Source organism: Oncorhynchus clarkii, chromosome 11 (assembly GCF_045791955.1).
Source record: "Oncorhynchus clarkii lewisi isolate Uvic-CL-2024 chromosome 11, UVic_Ocla_1.0, whole genome shotgun sequence".
In the NCBI taxonomy this organism is placed as follows: domain Eukaryota; kingdom Metazoa; phylum Chordata; class Actinopteri; order Salmoniformes; family Salmonidae; genus Oncorhynchus; species Oncorhynchus clarkii.
In genome coordinates this window covers 19,636,024-19,649,222 of record NC_092157.1, presented here as the reverse complement: position 1 = coordinate 19,649,222, position 13,199 = coordinate 19,636,024, and the positions used below count along the sequence as shown (strand labels likewise).

Genomic DNA, 13,199 nt, shown 5'->3' with positions numbered 1-13,199 from the left:
GTACAAACATTAAGCACACCTGCTCTTTCCATGACATAGACTGACCAGGTGAAAGAAATGATCCCTTATTGATATCACATGTTAAATCAACTTCAGTGTCAGGTTAAAGAATGATTTTTAAGCCTTGAGGCATTGTGTTTGTGTGCCCTCCAGAGGGTGAATTGGCAAGACAACAGACTGGTAGATGGTAGTGGGTGCCAGGTGCACCGGCTGGGTTTTTCATGCTCAACAGTTTCCCATGTGTATCAAGAATGGTCCACCACCCAAAGGACATCCAGCCAACTTGACACAACTGTGGGAAACATTGGAGTCAACATGGGCCAGCATCCCTGTGGAACGCTTTCAACACCTTGTAGAATCCATGCCCCTGAGGGCAAAAGGGGGTGTAACTCAATATTAGGAAGATGTTGCTAATGTTTTGTACACTCAGTATATATTCCACCTAGACACTGCTAACCTGCAGATCCAGTTGACCCCTTACACACACACACACCACTGTAGCTGCAAGAGAGAGGAGAGAGAAATCACTGTGTAGCTGTGCGTTGTGATATCTGATACGGTTTAACTCAGACGTTGTAGCGTTGGGTTGAGTTCTCCCAGCGATCTGCTTCACAAGCCTCCATAATGAGTCAATATATGTAAATCTTTACTAGCCAAACACTGCAGGAAACAAAGACATTTAACTGGCGCTCCCGCTCGCTAGCGCAGCCCTGCACCAATGGGTAATTTCTCCCCATTCACAAGGCATAATTGCCTGCTATTTGAAGATATTCATGCTCAATTTTTGAAATTAATTTCAATTGGGGGGAAATGTAGAAATGTCAGCTTCAGTGAAAGGGATTTGATTTCAATTATCCTCGCTCAAAGGCCCTGTGATTTCCAAATACACTTAAGCGAAATTATGACAAGAATTTTTGTTCGGTGAATTTCAGTGTTTAAAGAGCGATTAGGCGATAATGGGGCGGCTTTGAGCCGGGAGTGAATGCAGCCGTCTCCCTCTGAAAGGCACTCAATTATCTCTGATTGCTCCAGCTATAATGTATCAAATAGAGATACCTGCTATTGCCGTAATTTGTGTGAAAATTAACATGCTGCAATTTCCACTAGAGAGGAAAAAAGAGCTTTAATGGGCGCCTGAACGTACATCAATAAAACTGAGGGAGAAAGAGAGAGAGGGAAGCAGGGAGAGAAAGATAGATAGGGAGAAAGAGGGAGGGAGTGAGGGAGAGAGGAAGAAAGAGTGGGAGGGGACTGAGCGCATTGGCTAAACCGAAAATGAAAGGGAAAAAAGAAGCGATAGAGAAACAGAAAATGAGAGAGAGAAACAGCGCATCAGATACAAAACGAAAGCAAGGGAGGGGGAGATTGTTAAAGAGGGAGAGAGAAAGAGAATTTAATTTACTGAAAATATTACAAATTGCACCTGTGCATAACTCCCTCAAATTACCAACCAATCAACAAGAGTGGCTATTACTCCTCTATTACATGGAGATCAGAGTGAGGAAGAGAGTAGGGCGAGAGAGAGACAGATAATGGGGGGGGGGGGGGGGGGGGGGGCAAGGGAGGGAATATGAGAAGGGGAGAGAGGGAGGTAGCAGGAGGGGGAGAGAGAGCAAGCAGAAAACACATCACTGACAGAGACAGGAACGAGGCTGTGGAATGAAGAGTAGGAAGAGGATAGAGGGATAAGATAAAGGAGAAGAAGGGTGGAGGCAAAGGGGAGAAAGAGGGGATGACGGATAATGAGATAGAGAATGAGAAAAGGATGGAGGAATGAAAGTACAAGAGGGGAGAAAGAGGGAGAGAGAACAGAAAGATGGGAGCAAGTGGGCGAGGAGCGAAAGGGAGGAAGGCTGAAGAAGGGAGCAAGGGAGAACTGGAGGGACGGAGGGAGCGGAGGAGAGAAGAGGTGGGTTAAGGGTAGAGGGGTGAGTTAAATGTTTTATTCAGCCAGCAGTTTAAAGTGGCAGGGCCCTCAGGCACAGAGAAGGACGCCTAAGTGGCCGTGGTGACAAGACAAATTGGCCTTTTGGGTTTCAACCTGTCGCCACACAACCCTACACACTGCTAGAGAGAGATAGAGGAAGAGAGATAAGGGGAGGGAGAGAGGATGAGGGGGGAAAAAGAGGGGGAAAAAGGGGGAGAGAGAAGAAGGAGGAAGAGGGGAAGGGAGCTTGGGGAGAGAAAGGGGGAGGATCGAGAGAGAGAGAGAAGCTTGTAGCTTGTAGGGAAGGAGGAAGAAAGTGGAGAAGGAGTAAAAAAAAGCGGAAAAGGGGAGAGAACTACAGGAGAAAAATACATTGAAACATCAGGGATAAAACGAGAGGGAAAGAGATGTCAGATCAAGTGAAGGCAGAGAAACACAGAAAGAAAAACATCTACCCTTCAGGCTAACCTGGTCTTCATAAAGGAGACAGTTTAAAAACTACCAGTACCCTCCTACAGACACACACTCAAGGCCGTAAGAGGCCTGTGTAGAGAACAGAGGATACCCTTATCAGTATGTGTATGTTGTACTTCAACATGAATTACAAGTGTGTGTGTGTTGGGAAGGCCTGTATAAGAATCTCATTAAAGTATGAACACAACAGTTGAGGCAAGGACAGGGTGGGAGGGAGGGAGAGTGAGAGGAGAAATATGGAGGGGAGGTAAATAAAAAGGAGAGCAAAAACAAGGGAACGTGAGAGGGGAGTGAGAATAGATCATTTAGACCATGTGAATGGAGGAAAGGATGAGAGAAGAGGACGAGAGGAGAGGACGCGAGATGCGAAGCGGAGGACTGAGACAAGGAGGGGACAAGAAGAGAAGGGGATGAGAGAAGAGAAGGGGATGAGAGAAGAGAAAAGGATGCGAGAAGAGGATGAGAGATGAGAACGAGAGCTCAGTAGCTTTTAAAATGGCTCTACAGCACCATCACCTGGACAAACCATCCAACATCGATAAGAGTGAGTGTGTGGGTACACATCCAGTGTGTTTATGCAAGTGGATTATATGTGTGTGGTGTGTTCATGCTTGTGGGTGTATGTGTGTGCGGTGTGTTAGTGTGTGTCTGTTACCTCTGGTTTGAGTGTAGAGCGGGTGCAGGCAGGACAGATAGGTCCAGATCTGGAGAAGGAGATAGGCAGCCTCCTAGTCCGGTTTTGACAGGCCTGGTCCTCACACACCAACCAACCCTGACATGGAGAGAGGGATAGGAATGAAGAGGGATTGGGGGGTGAAGCGAGATGGCATGAGAGAGGGACAGAGAGAGACAGACAGAGAAGGATGGGGAGAGAGAAGCAGAGGAAATATAATGATTTTACAACTTTGTATTCATATGAAGGAAACTTTAAAAAACAAGGCTAACTTGCTGGAAACAATTACATAATTATCTGCCTAAATACACATAGATCAACTTTCTCTCGCCTTCTCTCTGCCTCCTCCCTAAATTGCATATTCTCAAATTTTCCAAGACAACCCCTCTGTGCGAATAAGGCACATCTGCTTGAGTCTGGGGGTCCTTCCCTTTTCAGACAGGCAGAGCAGAGGGCAGGAGGTGGTTAGGACCCCTGGGGTGAGTCAGTGGCCTTGGACAGGTGCAGAACCTACTCCCTCTGTTCCCCTCCCCCCAATATCTCCCTGGCCTGCCCTTTCGTGTTGGGGTTATTACCCAAATAATAACAGTTCCCAAGACATCAAACCCCTTACTACATACTGCACCTGTCCTATCACCTCACAAACCAAATCATCCCACACACACACAACGACCCAGTTGAGCACTCTAAGGGTGAGCCACACACCCCTATGCACCCGTCACCCCATAACTCTCCCAGATATACTAGGCCACAGAGAAAAGGAGGACATTTGGAGGTCTCTTTTCCCCTGTATCAATTACAATCATAGAGTAGACAGATAAACTGAAGGGTCTATTGTACTGTTATCAATCTCATTAACCTGGCTGCAACCACACACACACACACACACACACAATTGTGGTGAATATTATCAGAGCCAACAGAGCAGTTTAATGTCCCATGATCCTCGTGTCTGTGGTGGTTGGCAATGTTTAGATAACGTCTCTGGCCCAGGGGGTTGTGGGTAATGCTGTGAACTCTGGGAGATTGTAATTGAATTGGGACATATGTGTGTGTTTGGTTTTCGTTTATAGGCGATTGGCGGGATGCTGTGTGTGTGTGTTCATTAGGGATATTATTGCCTGACTGTCTGATCCCAGAGTCTCCTGAGGACACAAGCCTAAACACACAGCACTGTTCCCATGGGCTGGAGATGCATGCGAACACACACACGAGAAAGTGTATATTAACTGATAAAGTCCTGTGGGTCTTTGAGTGAAACTGAGCAAGAGGAGAGAAAGAGAGAAAAACATTAAGCCAGAGAGAGAGCAAGAAGGAGATGGGGGGGCTAATAATGACATAATTACAGCAGTCACTACCTGACACACTGAATCCAGCCGTCAGATGACTTCCACACCATTTAACTAAACAGATTAAACTGCAGTGAGACAAGACACAGAAACTAGCCTACACTCCCTCCCTCTCCATCCCTAGTCCTCTCTCCTTTCACCCTCTCCTCTTTTCTCTCATTTGCACCTCATCCCATTTCTCCTCTCCCTCTTTTCTAACATGCTCCCCCTTTCTTCCCCTGTCCAACTCTCTACCGCCTTTTCTCCCTCCATCCAGGGTGTGATAATGAGGCAGATAGTTGACTTTGTGGAGGGTTACTGTTTCACACAGTGATCTCAGACCAGTGGAACTCAACACACAGGAATCAACCTGGCGCGCGCACATACACACTATTTTGACTGGTGGTTCTCAGGATAAAAGGACTAGAGAGAGAGAAGAGACAATAGGTTCTAGCTTGTAAGGAAATCAATCCTGCCAGCTCTAGAGTTGAATAGGTCTGAAACCAGTCCACTTTTGTAGACAAAGCACGCAACCACGCAGGCAGGGACACGCACACACACAAACACGCACTCACCTCTCACTCTCTGAATAGAGCTGAAACCAGTCCACTTTGTACATCCTCCGCTTAATCAAAGCGGCTCCATTCAGCAATTTGACCTTTTGTTCAAAATAGGATTATCACCTTCTTCTCTATTTATTCCCTCCCTCCCTCAGCCAGTTTCCAGGGGTGACCCACATGACGAGAGTAATTGCAATAATTTGTTAAACGCCATGGCAACGGGTGTTTGAAAGGGGTAAATAAGAGGGGGGTCGGAATGACAAAACGAACCAACGACACTCGGGGGGGAGTGAGAAAGATAGATGGAGAGGAAGATTGATGGAGAGGAAGAGGCAGAAGAGAGAGGGATCAGTGTTTGGCCAGTCTAGCAGAGCAGGTTTATTGATAATAGCGGGGGGGGTTAACGTCTCTGTAGGAACACACGCGCACAGAGGTGCAGGCCAGGGCTTTCAGTCTATCTGGCCAGACAAACAACTCCATTTGAGCTCTCCCTTCGTCTGAAAGAAATCCTTAATTACCACTCTTCATCGCCCCCTCTGTGTGTTTATACACACGTGTATTCCTAGAGTGTGTGTGTGTGTGTGTGTGTGGTGTTAGTATTCAGTGGCAGCAGCTGTTTCACACATTACAAAGGGGGCTAGGGGCTCGTTCCCTGAGAGAGTGTATGTGCGTGTTTTTTGGGGGGCACATTCGCCCCACTAATTGATTTCTGCTCAGCACTGTGGGAGAGTAACACCCCCTCCCCTACCTCCACACAATGCTCAATCTAAAAGACTAGCAGGCAACGCCACTCCAGTCTTCCACTGCATTCCACAACCCTGAAGATAGCATCAGCACTAGTTCTACAAAACATACGAGTTCTACTAAGCAAAAAGTTCTGAAACCAATACAGAGAGTTCCAGAACAGTTCTAAAACCCTCCACACTATTTCTCCAACGAAAGATATCCAAATACAAGCTCCAGTCAGAGCCTGACTACTACAGTGAGCACAGTGTAGTGTATTCCAGGAAAGCACTAAAGCCTGAAAGAACTAAATTAAGTCCATTTGCAGAAGGGCGAGGGGAAAGGCCATTGTTCGGCATTCAGTAGAGAGTAGGAATAAATTGTAATAGTAAATCTGAGCAGGACAAAACTGCCTGCAATAAACCACACACATCTCTCTCCCCCCTCTTACACACCCCCATTGGTACTCACGCTGTAGTATTTCCTGATGTGCTTGCGGATGTCCAGTAGCAGCTTGTTGCTGATGTGTGTGGGGTAGTCCAGAGGACGCCCCCCACAGGTCGGGTTGCAGCATCGCAGCAGAGCCGCCTCCACCATCGTACCCTACACACAAACAAGATGGGACTTTGTCAGCACAGCGCTGGCGCGCGCACACACTCACACACAAGACCAGTCAAAGCCTGCTCTCCAGGTTTATCAGTGGAGAACTCAGGACTGTAGGAATCATGCAGCACCACATATAGGCAGATCAAGTAGACTCCCAGCCAATCTCCCCAGCCTGCAGACGCCCAGCCAATCTCCCCAGCCTGCAGACTCCCAGCCAATCTCCCCAGCCTGCAGACTCCCAGCCAATCTCCCCAGCCTGCAGACTCCCAGCCAATCTCCCCAGCCTGCAGACTCCCAGCCAATCTCCCCAGCCTGCAGACTCCCAGCCAATCTCCCCAGCCTGCAGACTCCCAGCCAATCTCCCCAGCCTGCAGACTCCCAGCCAATCTCCCCAGCCTGCAGACTCCCAGCCAATCTCCCCAGCCTGCAGACTCCCAGCCAATCTCCCCAGCCTGCAGACTCCCAGCCAATCTCCCCAGCCTGCAGACTCCCAGCCAATCTCCCCAGCCTGCAGACTCCCAGCCAATCTCCCCAGCCTGTAGACTCCCAGCCAATCTCCCCAGCCTGTAGACTCCCAAGCTCCAGCCAATCTCCCCAGCCTGCAGACTACCAGCCAATCTCCCCAGCCTGTAGACTCCCAAACTCCAGCCAATCTCCCCACTCATTCACCTGTCAGAACAGGCTTTCATAGGCACCTACCTGGACTGCGAACACAATGGAAATTCCACAACTAGTAGCTAACTACTTCCTATCTGCTAAGGCCTAAACAATGTTCTCAATTAGTCAGTGACAGGACTGGGGAGTGTCTCAACAGGGTGTCTCAACAGCATTTATTGCACTGATACACACATTTCCACACAGTGGTACATCCACACAGTAGTAGTGGTATTCCTACAGGGGTTCCCTGCTTTTACAGAAATGGTGGATGGGGAGTTGGGACTGACAGCCGGATGGCAGGACAGCCGGGCGTACACATACAGCAAAAGTTTGAAGTTGGGTTTTCATCCCCAAGAGATGACTAGAAAACATCAATTGATTTTCCTTCTTTCACTCCCTCGCCCTGTTTCTTCTCTTCTCTGGTTTTGATAACAGCCGTCTACCTCGCTCTATTTGATGTTCTCTTCCTCTCCCCCATCTGTCTTTCCCATTCCCTCCAGCTCTTCTCCTCTCTTGCCACCCCCTTTCAATCTCCCTGGCCTCTTTCCTTCACTCCCACTGTATCTCAAGTCAAGGCCTGCCTAAGTTGTTAGACCATGTTACCACTAATTAACGTACCACCTTATCAGTGTGTGTGATGTAAAAACCATGGGAGGACAAACAGAGGGGAAAGTGTCAGCTTCAAGACTTTCTCTGCGACAAGAGAAAGCTGTGTCCATCTAACTCATTACTGAGTGATAAGAAAATACACACCTCCCTTTTCCAGTGACCTCGGTTCAGGAATGGCTGTAGTAGGTGGGTAGGAGTGTGATGTGAGTGAGAAAAAGCACAAAAGACAGATCGAGATGGAGAGTGTGTGTATAGGGGTTTAGGAGCCTTTAAGTGCAGGAGTGTAAACTGTCAATGAACACAGACTGTGTGTATGAGTCAGTCCTGTCTAAAAATAAGACATGAGGTACAACACTGAAAGACTATAGCATACTTCACAGGAAGTATCAAACGTGTGTGCGAGCACGTGCGTGTACGTACCGCTCCCTCAAACACATTGTCGTAGACGTTATCAGTGGTACAGAGAGGGCAGGTGAATGTGAAGCGTTCACAGTCTTTATATTTCTCCTCATCAGTGAGTTGGACCGGAGCTCCTAGGAACCCATCTCCCTCCTCCTCTCTCTGCGCCTGCTGCTGGGCCCGGAACTGACTGGGGTCCAGACCTGGGGAACACACACACAATCAATCACAATATCTACAGAGACGGTATTGGCACCAGTTATAAACACACCGCTACTGAACAAACACACAAAACAAGTCTGAGGCAGAACCAATCAAGACTACATTGTCTGAATGTGTGTGGCAATGCACAAGGGTGAAGTTGACATACAGTGCATTTGGAAAGTATTCAGACCCCTTAACCTTTTCCACATTTTGTTGCGTTACAGCCTTATTCTAAAACGGATGAAATATTTCCCCCCCTCAATCTACACAAAATACTGCATAATGACAGAAAAAAAAAAGAAATTTTTGCATAGTATTACAAAAAAAAAAGAATGGAAATATCACATTTACATAAGTATTCAGACCCTTTACTCAGTACTTTGTTGAAGCACCTTTGGAAGCGATTACAGCCTCGAGTCTTCTTGGGTATAATGCTATAAGCTTATCTGTATTTGAGGAGTTTCTCCCATTCTTCTCTGCAGATCCTCTTAAGCACTGTCAGGTAGGATGGGGATAGTCGCTGCACAGCTACTTTCAGGTCTCTCCAGAGATGTTCGATCGGGTTCAAGTCCGGGCTCTGGCTGGGCCACTCAGGGACATTCAGAGACTTGTCCCAAAGCCACTCCTGCATTGTCTTGGCTGTGTGCTTAGGGTCATCGCCCCAGTCTGAGGTCCTAAACGTTCTAGAGCAGGTTTTCATCAAGAATCTCTCTGCACTTTAGTCAGGATTGAGGGAAAGGTGAACGGCGCAGTCTCCTAGTATCCGCCTCTGAAAAACATACCCACAGCATGATTCTACCAACACCATGCTTCACCGTAGGGATGGTGCCAGGTTTCCTCCAGACATGATGCTTGGCATTCAGGCCAAAGATTTCAATCATGGTTTCATCAGACCAGAGAATCTTGCTTCTTATTGTCTGAGTCCTGTATGCCCCTTTTGGCCTGAGATTCTTTTAGGTGCCTTCTAGCAAACTCCAAGCGTGCTGTCATGTGACTTTTACTGAGGAGTGGCCTCCGTCTGGCCACTCTACCATAAAGGCCTGATTGGTGGAGTGCTGCAGAGATAGTTGTCCTTCTGGAAGGTTCTCCCATCTCCACAGAGGAACTCTAGAGCTCTGTCATACTGACCATCGGGTTCTTGATCACCTCCCTGACCAAGGCTCTTCTCCCACGATTGCTCAGTTTGGCCGGGCAGCCAGCTCTAAGAAGAGTCTTGGTGGGACCAAACCTCTTCTATTTAACCTGTTACGGATGATGCGAATTCTCGCAGCTTTTCGCAACTTTTTGTTAAAAATCGCGCAACATTTCAACGTCCTGCTACTCATGCCAGGAATATAGTATATGCATATGATAAGTATGTGTGTATAGAAAACACTCTGAAGTTTCTAAAACTGGTTAAATAATGTCTGTGGCTATAACAGAACGTGTTCAGGAGTAAAAATCCCAGGGAAAACTGTTCACCAAAAACACCCAAAAAATATTCATCCGCCAGTCTTTGAATTGTCTAAGGCAAAAATAGATGAGGTTCCGTTTACAACGCCTACAGCTTCCACACGATGTCGCCAGTACTGGCATTTCATTGCAAGTTTATCCTTGGTGGGATGACGTATAGGCACTTCCTGTCTTGGGGTGCACCCAGGAAATTATGAAAGTGAAAAAAATGGACGATGATTTCAAGACTTGCTGCTATCGAATACAGATCGCCCCGTGATTATTAACGTTTATTAATACCTAAAGTTGGTTTACAAAAGTAGTTTGAAGTGATTTGTAAAAGTTTATAGGCAACTTTTTTAATTTTAAAAAGTGACGTTGCGTCTTGTAAAGGTGAATTTTCCTTGGATCAGACGGCCTTCATCAATGGACATTTTGGGTATACAATGACGGATTTAATCGGGAAAAAGACCCAATTGTGATGTTTATGGGACATATAGGAGTGCCAACAAAGAAGCTCGTCAAAGGTAATGAATGTTTTATATTTTATTTCTGCGTTTTGTGTAGCGCCGGCTACCGCTAAATCTTTTGTTTAGGTCTCGTTCAGGTATTTCGGGGGGTGCATACTATCAGATAATAGCTTCTCATGCTTTCGCCGAAAAGCATTTTACAAATCTGACATGTTGGCTAGATTCACAACGAGTGTAGCTTTAATTGAGTACCTTGCATGTGTGTTTTAATGAAAGTTTGAGTTTTATCGAGTACTACAGGTGGCGCTCTGAAATTTCCGCTGATTTTGGTTCCTGTACAGGAACAACAATACGTAAGAGGTTTTAAGAATGATGGAGGCCACTGTGTTCTTGGGGACCTTCAATGCTGCAGAAATTTGTTGGTACTCTTCCCTAGATCTGTGCCTCGACACAATCCTGTCTCGGAGCTCTACGGACAATTCCTTTGACCTCATGGCTTGCTTTTTGCTCTTGGGGAACTTACATAGACAGGCGTGTGCCTTTTCAAATAATTTCCAATCAATTGAATTTAACACAGGTGGACAACAATCAAGTTGTAGAAACATCTCAAGGATGATCAATGGAAACAGGATGCAGCTAAGCTCAATTTCGAGTCTCATAGCAAAGAGTCAGAATACTTACATAAAGAAGGAATTTCGGTTTTCTATTTTTAAAACATTTGCAAAAATGTCTAAAAACCTGTTTTCGCTTTGTCATTATTGTATTGTGAGTAGATTGATGAGGGACATTTTTTGTTAATCAATTTTAGAATAAGGCTGTAAAGTAACAAAATGTGTTAAAAGTCAAGGGGTCTGAATACTTTCCGAACGCAATTAAAATGTCAAATAAAAAATGCATATATCAAGGCCAGCAAAAAAAAAGTGCTCAAAAGTAAGGAATAAATCAAATCAAATCTTATTTGTCACATACACATGGTTAGCAGATGTTAATGCGAGTGTAGCGAAATGCTTGTGCTTCTAGTTCCGACAATGCAGTAATAACAAGTAATCTAACTAACAATTCCAAACTACTGTCTTGTACACAGTGTAAGGGGATAAAGAATATGTACATAAGGATATATGAATGAGTGATGGTACAGAGCAGCATAGGCAAGATACAGTAGATGGTATCGGGTACAGTATGTACAAATGAGATGAGTATGTAAACAAAGTGGCATAGTATAGTATAAAGTGGCTAGTGATACATGTATTACATAAGGATACCGTCGATGATATAGAGTACAGTATATACGTATGCGTATGAGATGAATAATGTAGGGTAAGTAACATTTATATAAGGTAGCATTGTTTAAAGTGGCTAGTGATATATTTACATCATTTCCCATCAATTCCCATTATTAAAGTGGCTGGAGTTGAGTCAGTGTCAGTGTGTTGGCAGCAGCCACTCAGTGTTAGTGGTGGCTGTTTAACAGTCTGATGGCCTTGAGATAGAAGCTGTTTTTCAGTCTCTCGGTCCCAGCTTTGATGCACCTGTACTGACCTCGCCTTCTGGATGATAGCGGGGTGAACAGGCAGTGGCTCGGGTGGTTGATGTCCTTGATGATCTTTATGGCCTTCCTGTGACATCGGGTGGTGTAGGTGTCCTGGAGGGCAGGTAGTTTGCCCCCGGTGATGCGTTGTGCAGACCTCACTACCCTCTGGAGAGCCTTACGGTTGAGGGCGGTGCAGTTGCCATACCAGGCGGTGATACAGCCCGCCAGGATGCTCTCGATTGTGCATCTGTAGAAGTTTGTGAGTGCTTTTGGTGACAAGCCGAATTTCTTCAGCCTCCTGAGGTTGAAGAGGCGCTGCTGCGCCTTCTTCACGATGCTGTCTGTGTGAGTGGACCAATTCAGTTTGTCTGTGATGTGTATGCCGAGGAACTTAAAACTTGCTACCCTCTCCACTACTGTTCCATCGATGTGGATAGGGGGGTGTTCCCTCTGCTGTTTCCTGAAGTCCACAATCATCTCCTTAGTTTTGTTGACGTTGAGTGTGAGGTTGTTTTCCTGACACCACACTCCGAGGGCCCTCACCTCCTCCCTGTAGGCCGTCTCATCGTTGTTGGTAATCAAGCCTACCACTGTTGTGTCGTCCGCAAACTTGATGATTGAGTTGGAGGCGTGCGTGGCCACGCAGTCGTGGGTGAACAGGGAGTACAGGAGAGGGCTCAGAACGCAACCTTGTGGGGCCCCAGTGTTGAGGATCAGCGGGGAGGAGATGTTGTTGCCTACCCTCACCACCTGGGGGCGGCCCGTCAGGAAGTCCAGTACCCAGTTGCACAGGGCGGGGTCGAGACCCAGGGTCTCGAGCTTGATGACGAGCTTGGAGGGTACTATGGTGTTGAATGCCGAGCTGTAGTCGATGAACAGCATTCTCACATAGGTATTCCTCTTGTCCAGATGGGTTAGGGCAGTGTGCAGTGTGGTTGAGATTGCATCGTCTGTGGACCTATTTGGGCGGTAAGCAAATTGGAGTGGGTCTAGGGTGTCAGGTAGGGTGGAGGTGATATGGTCCTTGACTAGTCTCTCAAAGCACTTCATGATGACGGATGTGAGTGCTACGGGGCGGTAGTCATTTAGCTCAGTTACCTTAGCTTTCTTGGGAACAGGAACAATGGTGGCCCTCTTGAAGCATGTGGGAACAGCAGACTGGTATAGGGATTGATTGAATATGTCCGTAAACACACCGGCCAGCTGGTCTGCGCATGCTCTGAGGGCGCGGCTGGGGATGCCATCTGGGCCTGCAGCCTTGCGAGGGTTAACACGTTTAAATGTCTTACTCACCTCGGCTGCAGTGAAGGAGAGACCGCATGTTTTCGTTGCAGGCCGTGTCAGTGGCACTGTATTGTCCTCAAAGCGGGCAAAAAAGTTATTTAGTCTGCCTGGGAGCAAGACATCCTGGTCCGTGACTGGGCTGGGTTTCTTCCTGTAGTCCGTGATTGACTGTAGACCCTGCCACATGCCTCTTGTGTCTGAGCCGTTGAATTGAGATTCTACTTTGTCTCTGTACTGGCGCTTAGCTTGTTTGATAGCCTTGCGGAGGGAATAGCTGCACTGTTTGTATTCGGTCATGTTACCAGACACCTTGCCCTGATTAA

General features: G+C 46.8%; 1 protein-coding gene across 1 annotated transcript in view; it reads right to left on the bottom strand.

Annotated features, from left to right (window-relative positions):
• LOC139420331 (polymerase (DNA directed), alpha 1) overlaps positions 1-13,199 on the bottom strand; it is a 95,470-nt gene that overhangs the window by 25,003 nt on the left and 57,268 nt on the right. The window contains exons 33-35 of the mRNA XM_071170315.1: positions 7,978-8,159; positions 6,157-6,288; positions 3,057-3,173 (exon numbers count right to left, since the gene is read on the bottom strand). Coding sequence (XP_071026416.1) covers positions 3,057-3,173; positions 6,157-6,288; positions 7,978-8,159 — 431 coding nt within the window. The remainder of the gene's footprint in view (positions 1-3,056; positions 3,174-6,156; positions 6,289-7,977; positions 8,160-13,199) is intronic.